Raw genomic sequence first — 13,688 nt, 5'->3', positions numbered from 1 at the left:
AGATAACTTTTGCTTCAGTCTGGAACCGCGCGACCGCTACGGTCGCAGGTTCGAATCCTGCCTCGGGCATGGATGTGTGTGATGTCGTTCGGTTAGCTAGGTTTAAGTAGTTCTAAGTTCTAGGGGACTGATGACCTCAGATGTTAAGTCCCATAGTGCTCAGAGACATTTGAACCATTTTTAACTTTTGCTTCTATCTGTCAGAGTAAACAGCGTTGTGCTTTGTTTTGTTGACAGCTGACGAGAGACGCCGCCATGCTGCTCCGGTTGGCGGCCGTCTTGCTGACCGCCGCTCTGGGACTGCGCCCACCGTCCGCTGCAGCGCAGGTGAGCTACCGACACAATAACGAAGGTTCTAGTCGAAGCACGATTCTAAAGCCGGCCACACACTGAGCGACTGAAAAGGAACGCAACGGGCAAGCGATCTACCTCGACAACTGGTTGCCAGCTAGCTGGTAACGCAGTTCCGCACACGAGGAACATTGAAATGGGCGAGAGTGAGCGTGGGGAAGAGGGAGTTTTGTTTGTCGCACCCGAGCGGCTTTTGGTTGCACTTATCATGTCGAGTACAGGTTCACGCTCAGAGGAAAATGTGGTTCTCTGTTATCATCACACACGAATATGAAAATGAGGAAAATTCTGGATTCATTCGTACATCCAAATAAATACAAACTGCAGCAAAGAAACTGTAGCAGTCAGATTCGAAACTCATAGCGTTTTATAGAATAACTAAACACTGATACAGAGATTTAGTACAGTTGATTTCTTCCGCCAAAACAAATCATTACTTTTATTTTGAAAAAAAAAAAGAAAATACAAATATCTTGAGATTTATATACACGGAAATATACCATAGCGCTGCTGCTGCAGTCTTCAGCCTGAAGTCTGATGAAACACTCGACGCTAGTCTGTGCTGTAAAACTCTCTTCATCTCTGTAAAACTACTAAATTTTACATTCATTTGAATGTGCTTACAGTAGTCAAGTCCTGGTCTCCCTCTCGAAGTTTGGCTTGCACATTTCCTTCAATTGCCAAATTAACTACTCCTTGATTCCTCAAGATGTTCTGTATCAGTATTTTACTCAAGTTGTGCCATGAAAGACTTTTCTTCCAAATTCGATTTCTATGTGGCTCAGGCGTAAAGGACCAGACTGTGGATCCGAAGATCTCGGGTTTGAATCCCCAGTCAGTCGCAGGATTTCTGTCACTTTTCACTTCTGAAAATATTTGTCAGCGTGAAAAATGGACTGTAGCACTGCGTATCAGCGCCCACTTTAAGTTGTAGGTCTCCCGGTCACTAGCTGAGTAAGTCAGTTCCTGGGACAGAGGAAGGCAACGACAAACCACCACCAGTAGGGCCATGCCTAGTAAAGTACTGTGGTGGTCAAAATTAACCTTCGGGTTGATGACAGATGTACCTTTTTTCTATCTCTTCATTAGTTACGCGATATGCCCATCTAATCGTCAGTCCGCGTCTGTAACACTACACCCTCCATCTACAGATACGCTGGAAGATAATTTAGGGTGCACTATGGAGGATACGTGGCACCCATCTTTGTCTATGTGACAGTCCAATCATGGATGGAGCATGAGAAAACGACTCTTTGCTTCTCTGTGCTCGCGCTAACAGAGTTCGCATTTTTCTAATGGGCCTTCCGCGAGATATACAATGGGGCAAACAGAATCATTCTACTTTTTGTCTCAGATATTCGGTATTCATACTTGCAAAACAACGTTTCGCTTGAAACACCTCGTCCATCTTCCGAAGATTCTCTCAGCATACCCAGTTAGGTTTTAATTTAACCTGCCCTGAACACTAGAGCTGTATCTACATCTACACACATACTCCGCAATCCACCGTACGGTGCTTGGCGGAGGGTACCTCGTGCCACAACTAGCATCTTCTCTCCCTGTTCCACTCCCAAACAGAACGAGGGAAAGATGTCCGCCTATATGCCTCTGTACGAGCCCTAATCTCTCTTATCTTATCTTTGCGGTCTTTTCACGAAATGTAAGTTGGCGGCAGTAAAATTGTACTGCAGTCAGCCTCAAATGCTGGTTCTCTAAATTTCCTCTGTAGCGATTCACGAAAATAACGCCTCCTTTCCTCTAGAGACTCCAACCCGAGTTCCTGAACCATTTCCGTAACACTCGCGTGATGATCAAATCTACCAGTAACAAATCTAGCAGCCCGCCTCTGAATTGCTTCTATGTCCTCCCTCAATACGACCTGATAGGGATCCCAAACGCTCGAGCAGTACTCAAGAATAGGTCGTATTATTGTTTTATAAGCGGTCTCCTTTACAGATGAACCACATCTTCCCAAAATTCTGCCAATGAACCGAAGACGACTATCCGCCTTCCCCACAACTGCCATTACATGCTTGTCCCACTTCATATCGCTCTGCAATGTTACGCCCAAATATTTAACCGACGTGACTGAGTCAAGCGCTACACTACTAATAGAATATTCAAACATTACAGGATTTTTTTTCCTATTCATCTGCATTAATTTACATTTATCTATATTTAGAGTTAGCTGCCATTCTTTACAACAATCACAAGTCCTGTCCAAGTCATCTTGTATCCTCCTACAGTCACTCAACGATGACGCCTTCCTGTACACCACAGCATCATCAGCAAACAGCCGTACATGGCTATCCACCCTATCCACAAGATCATTTATGTAGATAGAAAACAACAGCGGACCTACCACACTTCCCTGGGGCACTCCAGATGATACCCTCACCTCCGATGAACACTCACCATCGAGGACAACGTACTGGGTTCTATTACTTAAAAAGTATTCGAGCTACTCACATACTTGGGAACCAATCCCATATGCTCCTACCTTAGTTGGGAGTCTGCAGTGGGGCACAGAGTCAAACGCATTCCGGTAGTCAAGAGATATGGCATCCGTCTGATACCCTTCATCCATGGTTCGCAAGATATCATGTGAAAAAAGGGCGAGTTGCGTTTCGCAGGAGCGATGCTTTCTAAAGCCGTGCTGATGCATGGACAGCAACTTCTCTGTCTCAGGGAAATTCATTATATTCGAACTGGGAATATGTTCGAGAATCGTGCAACAAACCGATGTTAAGGATATTGGTCTGTAATTTTGAGGATCCATCCTTCTAACCTTCTTATACACAGGCGTCACCTGCGCTTTTTTTCCAGTCACTCGGGACTTTACGTTTGGCAAGAGATTCACGATAAATGCAAGCTAAGTAAGGAGCCAATGCAGTAGAGTACTCTCTGTAAAACCGAATTGGAATCCCATCAGGACCTGGCGATTTATTTATTTTCGACCCATTCAGCTGCTTCACAACCCCAGAGATGTCTATCACTATGTCCTCCATACGGGAATCTGTACGAGACTCAAACGGCGGTATGTTTGTACGATCCTCCTGCGTGAAAGATTTCTCAAATGCTAAATTTAAAATTTCAGCTTTCGTTTTGCTGTCTTCCGTTGCCAGGCCAGATTGATCAGTGAGTGACTGGATGGAAGCCTTCGACCCGCTTACCGATTTTACGTAAGACCAGAATTTCCTTGGGTTTTCAGCAAGATCTTTTGCTAAGGTATGAGGGTGGTAGTCGATGAATGCTTCGCGCATCGCTCTTTTTACAGCAGCACGAATCTCTACTAACTTTTGCCTGTCCTCATTCTCCTGATCTTTCTTGTACCGCGAGTACAGCTGCCTTTGTTTCCTGAGCATTCACCGAATTGCGCCGTTAAACCATGGTGGGTCTTTTCCGTCCGTAACCCACTTTTTCGGCACATACTTGTCAAATGCGTGATTTACAATGTGTTTAAAATTTGCTCATAATTCTTCCACGTCCATCGTACTGGAAGTAAATGAAGTCGATTCATTTACTAAGTGGGATGCTAACAACTGCTTATCTGCTCTTTCTAGTAAGAATACTCTCCTAGCCTTCTTGACCGACTTCTTAACTTTCGTAACCGTAGGTGTAATGACAACATCATGATCACTAATCCCTGTCTCAACACTGACACCGTCGATGAGATCTGGTCTGTTCGTGGCTACCAGATCTAAAATATTTCTATTACGCGTTGGCTGTCGATTTAGCTGCTCAAGAAAGTTTTCCGATAATGCGTTCAAAAGTAATTCACACGACGGCTTGTCTGTACCATCTGTAATGAATCCATAGACATCCCAGTCTATACTATACTAGGTAGGCTGAAGTCGCCTCCGACTAATATAGCATGATCCGGATACTTCTGCGATACAGAATGTAGACTCCCTTTGAATGATTCTAGAACTGTCACGGTGGAACCTGGTGGCCGGTAATAACACCCCACAATTAACTTTATTTCCCCTAGCCCTGTTAAACGTGTCCAGATAACTTCACAATCACACTCTACTTCGACCTCAGTAGACACAATATTTTTGTCAACTGCAATGAAGACACCACCTCCTACGGTGTCTAATCTGTCTTTCCGATACACGTTCCAACCCTCACTAAATATTTTAGAACTTCCTATCTCAGGGTTTAGCCAGGTCTCAGTCCCGAGAATAATTTGCGCGCCGCACGCTTCCTGGAGGGCAGTAAATTCAGGAACTTTATTTCGAACACTCTGAAAATTTACTGCTGATATCTTGATAGCTGAAGTGTCTTTATACTGAGCGCGTCCTGATTTCCCTGCCTGCACGTCGACTGGTGAGTGTTCATCAGGACACCTCGCACTACTGCCTAGCCTAAAAAAAACCCCATGTGCACGCCACAAGTACTCTGCTACCCGAGTAGCCGCTTCCTTTGTGTAGTGTAGTGTATCCGAGAATAGGTCCCATGTTGTCTTGCACAGTCACCTTTTGCAGCTGCTCTAAGTAATTTTAGCTCTCTCCCATAACATCAGAGTCACCCATTTGCTCCCTCCGCAAGATTATTTAATTTAGTGGTCCCTACATGTTTAATTTAAATGGCTGTGCCCACCACCATTCTGTTAATACGCCATTCAAAATCTAGTGGGTTTTTTCCTCTCCTACGTGTGCCTTGTCTTGTATTAGTTCATATTCGAAGGGATCTGTTATACATTGCAGTTATTCAGCGACGTTGCAATTGCATCTTCAACAATCCACTTGAATGAGTTCTATATAGTCTATATAGACCCTAAAACTCGTTTGCAGGATGGAAATTCAACTCCCCCTCTTCTTGACAGCAAATCGAAAATGAGATGTTTCACCACTGCTCTCCCGCCCCCGGCCTCTCTCTCTCTCTCTCTCTCTCTCTCTCTCTCTCTCTCTCTCTGTGTGTGTGTGTGTGTGTGTGTGTGTGTGTGTGTGTGTGTGTGTGTGTCGGAAACCGTCTAACTTTATCAGATTCAACCGGCCACGTTTCATAACATTTTACGCGCACTAAAGATATCTCTGCCGTGAGCACAACAAAGCGTTATCGTCACCATATCCTACGCAAACGTCTTTCTTATTAGTCCTTAGCTTAATATCCTCTGCAAGTACTCCCCCGCATCCATTTAACCTGATCGGTCCAAATATCCTGGAAGTATTTTAAATGGTGCAGGAAATCCTACTGGTATTCTTAAGAGAGGCAGGGAAATCAAAAATAGTTGTATTTATTTCGAAACAATATCATTTGTGTCAGAGACAATTTTCTTGAATCGCTCGAAAGCATCGTTTTTATCACAAGAGCTCAGATTTTTGTCCGTTTTCTGTTGTGATTAGTCACAGCACTATTGCAGTATCCCATTCTCATGGGTGAATTTGAGATACACCGAAATACTGACACAGAGTTCCTCTTTTTTCCTCAGCGGTGTGTATCAAGCGTGTATCAGCGTTGTCTGTTTGATCAAAGAGCTCGGTCATATGTTCGTGGACATTAATATGGGGCGTGGCCACACTTCCTTCGCCTTTATGACGACTTGAACTCTGCTAACGACACTTTCAATGAGGTGCCTGTATGTCTGTGGAGGAATTACAGCCATTGTTCCTCAAGGGCTGGAACCAGAGAAGGTAGCGTCAGGCGCTGGAGTTTGGAGAAGAAGTCGACGTTCTGACTCATCCCAAAGGTGTTCCACTGGTTTCACGCCGGGACTCTGGGCACACCCGTCCACTTCAGGAATATTATTGTCCACAAACTATTTTCTCGCAGATGCTGCTTTATGACAGTTGTGCTGTCATGCTGATACAATCGTCGTCTCCGAACTGTTCTTCTATGAACGTAGTACAACATGTTGCAAAATGTGTTAATATGCTTCGGCATTTGGCGTTTCCGTAAGAGCAGTATGGGGACTGCACCCTAACCACCAACTCCGTACTTCTCTGTCTGCACTACACATGAAGACAGCTGAGGTTCTCCAGGCATTCGCCAGATTCACACCTTTCCACTGCTTTCTCATTGCCCAGTGGCGTCGGCTCTTTGCAGTACCTCAAGATTTGCATAACGTTAACGACAGAAATGTATTAGTTATGAGCAGCTGCTCGACTTTGGTGCCCCATTATTTTTAACTCCCCATGAACATTGCGTTACCTGGACTGGTGGTAGAACTATGGAAATCACGAGTGATTCCCTCCGCTGATTTCATGTGCTTTTTTTTTTTTTTTTTTCAGCCATCCTCCCGGTCCATGCACGCCATTACAATTTGCCTGGTCTTCGTTCGGGTTTCACTTCACTCTCAGGTCACCAACAGTCAAACTGGTCACTTTCACGTGGGCTGAAATGTCCCTCGTGGATTCGTTGCTTTGGTAACACCCACTGAGTAGTCCACGTTCGAAGTCATTGAGCTCTCCTGTCCGAACCTTTATGCTCTTACATCTTCTCTACCTACAACGCAATACTTCCCACCTCCTTTTATACAAGCAAGTCGCCTCTCGTGACATCTAGTGGCCAGTTCCGCATTACATGGGGGTGTTCGGATACTTTTGTTAGATAGCGTAAGAAACTTTCACGTATCAGACATGGCGCAATTAGTTCATGGGAGTTGTGCCTAACAGAACTTATTCTGTCACAGCGAAACAGCGAATAATGGGTTATTAGTCTCCCAATACGTCCTAGTAAGGCTGACGATGATTTCTAAAAGACGAAGCAAGTACGAAAACTTGATTCACACTAAGAAAGATGATAAAATAAATACGATTCAAGTTATTGGTTTGGAAAGGGATGGATAATTAGAAGCAATTTTATGTAGTGGCCAAAAGTGTCTTATTTTACATCCGAACCGACTTTTATTACATGAAATTTTAAGTTAGGCTTCACTAAGGAGTTTTCATCTGAAGCAATCGACAAGATCTAGTTCGAGAGCTTACAATCGATTGTAGACTGACAAAAACCGCGGATTATTCGCTAGGATTATTGGGTTGAAGCATAAGTTTGTTTTTCCATAAGTTTAATAAACACAACAGATACACATAACAGAGACTTAAGTCGTCAAGTCATCATCATCATCATCATCATCTCAGCCTTTTCCCACGACATGTGCGGTCGGCGTTGCTTTGCTGGATCCTTCTCTTACATAAATGCCTATCCAGTGCTTCTTCTCTGAACCATCCTTCCTCCCGTAGGTCCCCTGCTACCTTGTCTTTCCATCTCAGTTTCGACTTAAGTCGTCAATAGTGTACCGTATTTTCCTGCACTATTTATCTGCCAACGCTTGGGCACCTTTTCGATTCCGTGATTGTAGAAATCACATAATATTGAGGCGAAGAACTCGTCGAGCCCATGTTCACAGCGCATTTTCATCCGGAAAGGAATCCCTTGAAAGCGGTTCGATAGAAAGCGGAAAAGGTGAAAATCTGAGGGCGCAAGATCAGGTGAATAAGGTGAGTGCGGAATGAGCTCCCAACTCGACTCCTATACGCTGTTTTTCGTTACTCTGGCAGAATGCGTGCGGGCGTTATCGTGAAGTAGTGTCACTTCACACGTTCCTGGTCGTTGTTCTTGGATTGCATCAGCAGGACGTCTCAGTTGTTAACAATAACTGTCAGCAATGATGCTTACACGCCGGGGGAGCAATTCGTCGTACACTACACCTGTTCGACCACATGCATAACATTATCTTTTGTGGATGCGCGCAGGTGTTTTTACGGGGAATTTCTGATTTGTCTGGGATCAACCATTCCTTTCTTTTCCTTAAGTCAGCACAAAAACACCATTTCTCGCTACCAGTAACAATGTGGAATAGGAATGGTCGGTGTTGTCTATGAGCCAGTTGATTACGAACAATCAGAGATGCACATAGAACCACCCGCTGATTTCTGTGATTGTGGCTTAAAGCATGAGGTACCTGTACGCTCGATATTTTAACCTTCCCCGTTGCGTGTAAATGTCGCAGGATGGTGGGATTATCACAGTTCTGTTGTACACTGACGTGGATCGTTGTGGATTAATGCGATTAAACGATCTTAATCAAACACAGTAGGTCTTTGTGAACGTAGAGAGTCTGTTCAGTGTCATTATCCCCATACACGGCACAAATGATTCTCGCTGCCTCCGGTGCTGTCACCCCATTACTCAACTTGAACAGAAGAATATGTCGGAAATGGTCCGTTTTCTCCTCTTGGCACTCCATTGTCCAGCGTCCACATGTCCTCTCGCTATCTGCAAACGACAAAATGGTCATATGTAAACTCAAACAGGAAGAGTGATCTAGAAATAAATAATGACGATCGATAAATAAACCCAAAGCAGCGTGAATACCAACATGCAAAACAAAAACGCCATGAACTTGTGCAACATCCTAACAAATCACACTCTGCTACAGATCTTTTAGCAGTGCTTTGGGGAGTCAGCGGTTGGCAGACCTGTTCAGCTCTCGGTACGAATCCAGGGTAGTGCAGTAGGAAGCGTTTCACCCGTCGACATGATGGAGAGCCACGCCACCCGAACCCCTGACGTAAAGCGATACGGAAAGCACGGGCCGTCCTTACGTAAGGCCGCAGGCGCGACAGACAATACTTGCGCGGGACACGCCCTTCATTATAAAGGCGTGGGCTGTGGCAGCTCTCGCGGAGCGCTGGACCCGAGCTGGCGGCCAACGACAGTGAACTGTGGCGAGCGCCCACAGAGGCGCATTTAGGCTGGCCGCGCATCAACGATTTTTTAGTCGGCCGAACACAGCGTCGTTGTGCTGCGACAGCGTTGTAATGAAGCTGCACCAAAACGGGCATGTTGAATAATGATCCTGGGTGCATTACGTGTTCCTACCTCTAGCATTGTAGAAATGATCATTTTCGTGGTTCCGGTGTTATTGTGTGCGGAGGCATAATGTTGCACGGGCGTACTGACACACACGGGTCATCGTTATTCTGACACTGTACTCCTATCCTATGTGCGTCTTTTCAAGGTTGCATTCGGTCCTGGCTTCATTTTTATGGATTACAACTTGAGACTGAATTGAACAGCCCGAGTGAAGGAGCTCTCGGTACGAGACGATATTCGGCGAATGGGCTGACCTGCACCAACACCCATCCAGAAGTTGTTAAACGCACTGGGGGAGGTATGGAATGTGCTACCACATGAAATTCTTACCTGGTCACATACACTATTACGAACAATGTCCCGACACCTGTAATGTCCAGCGGACCGTCAATTCACGGTGACTTCAGTGTAAAATGTGAAATGATCGTGTGGAATTATTGGCCGGGAGATCCCATTTGGGGTTGTTCGGCCACCTACTGTAAGTCTTTTTACACTGAAGCGCCAAAGAAAATGATACAGACAACCGTATTAAAATACAGAGATATGTAAACAAACAGAATATGGCACTGCGGTCGACAACGCCTGTATACATCAAGAAATGTCTGGCGTAGTTGTTAGATCGGTTACTGCTGCTATAATGGCAGGTTATGAAGATCTGAGTGAGTCCGGACACAGTGTTACAGTCGGCGCACGACCGATGGGACACAGCATCTCGGAGATAGCTATGAAGTGGGGATTTTCCCGTACGACCATTTCACAAGTGTACCGTGAATATCAGGAATCCGATAAAACCTCAAATCTCTGACATCGCTGCGGCTAGAAAAAGATCCTGCAAGAACGAGACCAATGACGACCGAAGAGAATCCTTCAACGTCACGTAAGTTCAAGCCTTCCGCAAAATAGCTGCAGATTTCAATGCTGGGCCATCACAAAGTGTCAGCGTGCGAACTATTCAACGAAACGTCATCGATATGGGTTTCCGAAGCCGGAGGCCCACTCGTGTACTCTTGATGACTGCACGACACAAAGCTTTACGCATCGCCTGGGCTCGTCAACACCGACATTGGACTGTTGATGACTGGAAACATGTTGTCTCGTCGGAAGAGTCTCGTTTCAAATTGTATCGAGCGGATGGACGTGTACGGGTCTGGAGACAACCTCATGAATCCATGGACCCTGCATGTCAGCAGGGGACTGTTCAAGCTGCTGGAGGCTCTGTAATAGTGTGGGGAGTGGGCAGTTGGAGTGATATGGGGTCCCTGATACATCTAGCTACGACTCTGACAGGTGATACGTACGTAAGCATCCTGTCTGATCACCTGCATCCATTCATGTCCATTGTGCATTCAGACGGACTTGGGCAATTCCAGCAGGACAGAGTGACACGCCACACGTCCAGAATTGCTACAGAGCGGCCCCAGGAACACACTCCTGAGCTTAAACACTTCCGCTGGCCAACAAACACCCCAGACATGAACATTATTAAGCATATCTGGGATGCCTTGCAACGTGCTGTTCGGAAGAGATCTCCACCCCTCTCGTACTCATACGGATTTATGGACAGCCCTGTAGGATTCATAGTGTCAATTCCCTCAGCACTACTTCAGACATTAATCGAGTCAACGCCACGTCGTTTTGCCGCACTTTTGCGAGCTTGCAGGGCCCCTACACGATTTTAGTTAGATGTACCAGTTTCTTTGGCTCTAGAGTGTATTCGACACCAATTTGGCGGCTTGCGTATCGATGATGATGAAATGATGAAGGAGATAACACAATATCCAGCCCTCTAACGGATAATATCTCCGACCCGGCTGGGAATCAAACACGGACCCCCTGCATGGCACGCAGCCGCTCTGACCACACAACTACGGAGGCGGACACGTCAATGTAGTTATTGTCTTTCAATAGAAGTGTCATTTCTGCCCATCTCGTTGCATATTTCTTTCAGTTACCTTCTGTAACGTTCTGTTAGGAGTTCTTTCTATATGCGGTCCAAGTTTGATCCAGCTGTGTTACTTGTCAGTGACGCAACATACGAAAGCTACTTACATCACTAAGTTTTGCACACCCGTTTACGTACAGGATTATTCGTAGCCTACGTTTGGGTTTTCAGATGACGACTACTCGAAAACTGCAAGATATACAGAAAAGCTACGCACAGCAGGTGATAGTGCATCTCTGCAAGTCAGCGAATGTCGGATGGCGTGAAGGTTGAAACAAACCCAGACGTTCCTCCGCGAATTTGACACTCAGGCTCTCTTCAGATAAAGCTATACCGCAAGTAGACTGTTTTTATTGCACGTGACTGAATTTTAGATCTGGAGACGTTCTATCAGTGTTATTCATGTTAATTTCGTTTCGCCATCTCCCGATATCTGGCTGTTGCAGTTTCAGAGATCTTAGTAAGGGGCGTGCACAGGTGCGCAAAGGACACTTTTCTTATAGCTCCAGACGTTCGTGTAGGAAGGGTATAGGATACATCCAGTACGACTGTATAGTCATTGTATAACAACGAGTGTACTATATCACGTCATTAGAAAGTATGTCGTTGAACGTTGATGAAGTCGTAGGCCCGGAATAGTTAACAATTTTTCAAGTTAGCGTGTAGATTACTCTAACTGCGTGTCGAAAACTTTCTTACACAATACTCCAACTAGTCACGCTGCAGACGGAATACAGTGACACAACAACGTTCGGGCCTTTCGACATCGCACGGCGAATCGTTAACTTTTGAGAACGCCGTAATGCGGAGCTGCCCCGCAAAAGTCCTGCGCTGATGAAGCAGACAAGCAATGAGATGAAATTATGGGCTCTTAAACCTGGTAATCGAGCTTCTCACAGTAGAAGCTATTACTGGGGAGCAGATTGCGAATCCCATCCAGAACGGAAAGACACGGTTACGAGCCTGCCTTCAGGCACTGAGAGAACTAAGAGGAGTGTTTTGCCGCGTGATGTCAGCGTGCAGAATTTGAACCCGTGAATCACCTGAAGGCGACCTGTACGGATCACCACAGCTAACTACCCGTGTTGCTCGGTGCAAGCAATAAAAGACATTTGCAATTACTGTTCCTTCAAGAAAAAGCTTGGGTCTGCGCAACATTATTACTATCTACACTTTTAATAATCGTTGCGAACCCACAGTGTGCCTTGAACAAGTTATCGTACAAGCTCCCGTATATGCGATGTGTTGTATCCCAAGCATTAGTTATCCCATGTTCATCGCTTTTATCTTTATCTTCCGATAAACATTTATTTTTTTGTAAATTTTAAATTCAGAATTTATAATGGATAAAATGAAGGCATAAGAGTCGAAGAACATGAAGGGGTGTCGGTAGAAGGAAGTGAGGCAGGGTTGTAATTTATCCCCTCTCCAGTTCAATCGATACATGAAAAAACAGTAATGGAAACTAATGAGAGGTTAGGCAAGAGAATTAAAGTTCAAAGAGAAGAAACAGTAATTTTAGCGTTTGTCGACGAATAGTTATTCAGTCAAGGGCAGCGAAGGACTTGGAAGATGTTTGAAATGAATATATGGTGACTTGAAAAGAAGTTATAAGCTGAACATAAGTAGAAGTAAGACAACTGTAATGTTGTGTAGTGGAATTAACTCAGGCGATTTTTTGGGGAACTAGGTTAGTTGAAACGTTTTACGGTTCAGCAGGGAAACTATTGGCAATGGGACACACAAAAAACATATCACATGCACACTGGCATTGTCAAGAAATCTTTTCTAGGAAAAAGAAATTTTCTAACGCCGAATATAATTTTAAGTTTGACAAGTCTTTTTCTGAAAGTATTTGTCTGGCGGGTAGCCTTGTATGGAAATGAAACGTGGATGATAAACAGTACGGACAGGAAGAAATCAGAATCTTTTGAAACGTAGTTCTCCAGAAGAATTCCGAGGATTAGATGGGTACGTTGGATAAGTAGCGAAGAAATATTGAATCGAATCGGGAAGAAAAGAACTCTATGGGACATGTTGACCTAGTGACGGAAGAGATTGATAGGACACATCTCGAGACATCAGTGTATAGTCATTTTGGCAGAGAAGCCAAGGCTTGACTATAGCGAAGGTATTCAAATGACTGGATGTTGCAGCAGCTTGGCGGAGATGAAAGACTGGCTCAACAAGAGTGCATCAGACGAATCTTCGAAATAGAGAGTGCATACCGGTACTGGAAAAACAATAAATTTATTCACGCAGTAATTGGAAGGATTCCACGTGAATACATTATTTCATTTCGAAAAGTCTCGTCTTGAAAACTGCTGACAAAAAGGTTGCTTGAGATATTTTGTTCTTATAGGTAAATCTTTTGCACAATTCCGTACTTCTACTGTAAATCGTTCAATCCTGAATTGAAAGTCTTGGAAATAACAGCCGAAGATTCCCTAATCTGCACTTGCTCTAATCTAAGTCACTGGGTGAAGCAATATTACGTCACTTACGAGCATTCAAAATTTTTGATTGGAGTTTTTAGGTGGCCTGAAGAGTGTATATGCAATCAGTGAACGGACAA

General features: G+C 44.7%; 1 protein-coding gene across 1 annotated transcript in view; it reads left to right on the top strand.

Annotated features, from left to right (window-relative positions):
- The first annotated feature begins 240 nt into the window (after positions 1-240).
- Positions 241-13,688, top strand: part of LOC126457613 (sushi, von Willebrand factor type A, EGF and pentraxin domain-containing protein 1) — a 336,391-nt gene continuing 322,943 nt past the window's right edge. The window contains exon 1 of the mRNA XM_050094068.1: positions 241-327. Coding sequence (XP_049950025.1) covers positions 256-327 — 72 coding nt within the window. The 5' untranslated portion in view covers positions 241-255. The remainder of the gene's footprint in view (positions 328-13,688) is intronic.

Source organism: Schistocerca serialis, chromosome 2 (genome assembly GCF_023864345.2).
Source record: "Schistocerca serialis cubense isolate TAMUIC-IGC-003099 chromosome 2, iqSchSeri2.2, whole genome shotgun sequence".
NCBI classification, from domain to species: domain Eukaryota; kingdom Metazoa; phylum Arthropoda; class Insecta; order Orthoptera; family Acrididae; genus Schistocerca; species Schistocerca serialis.
This window is presented reverse-complemented; position numbering and strand designations above follow the sequence as displayed.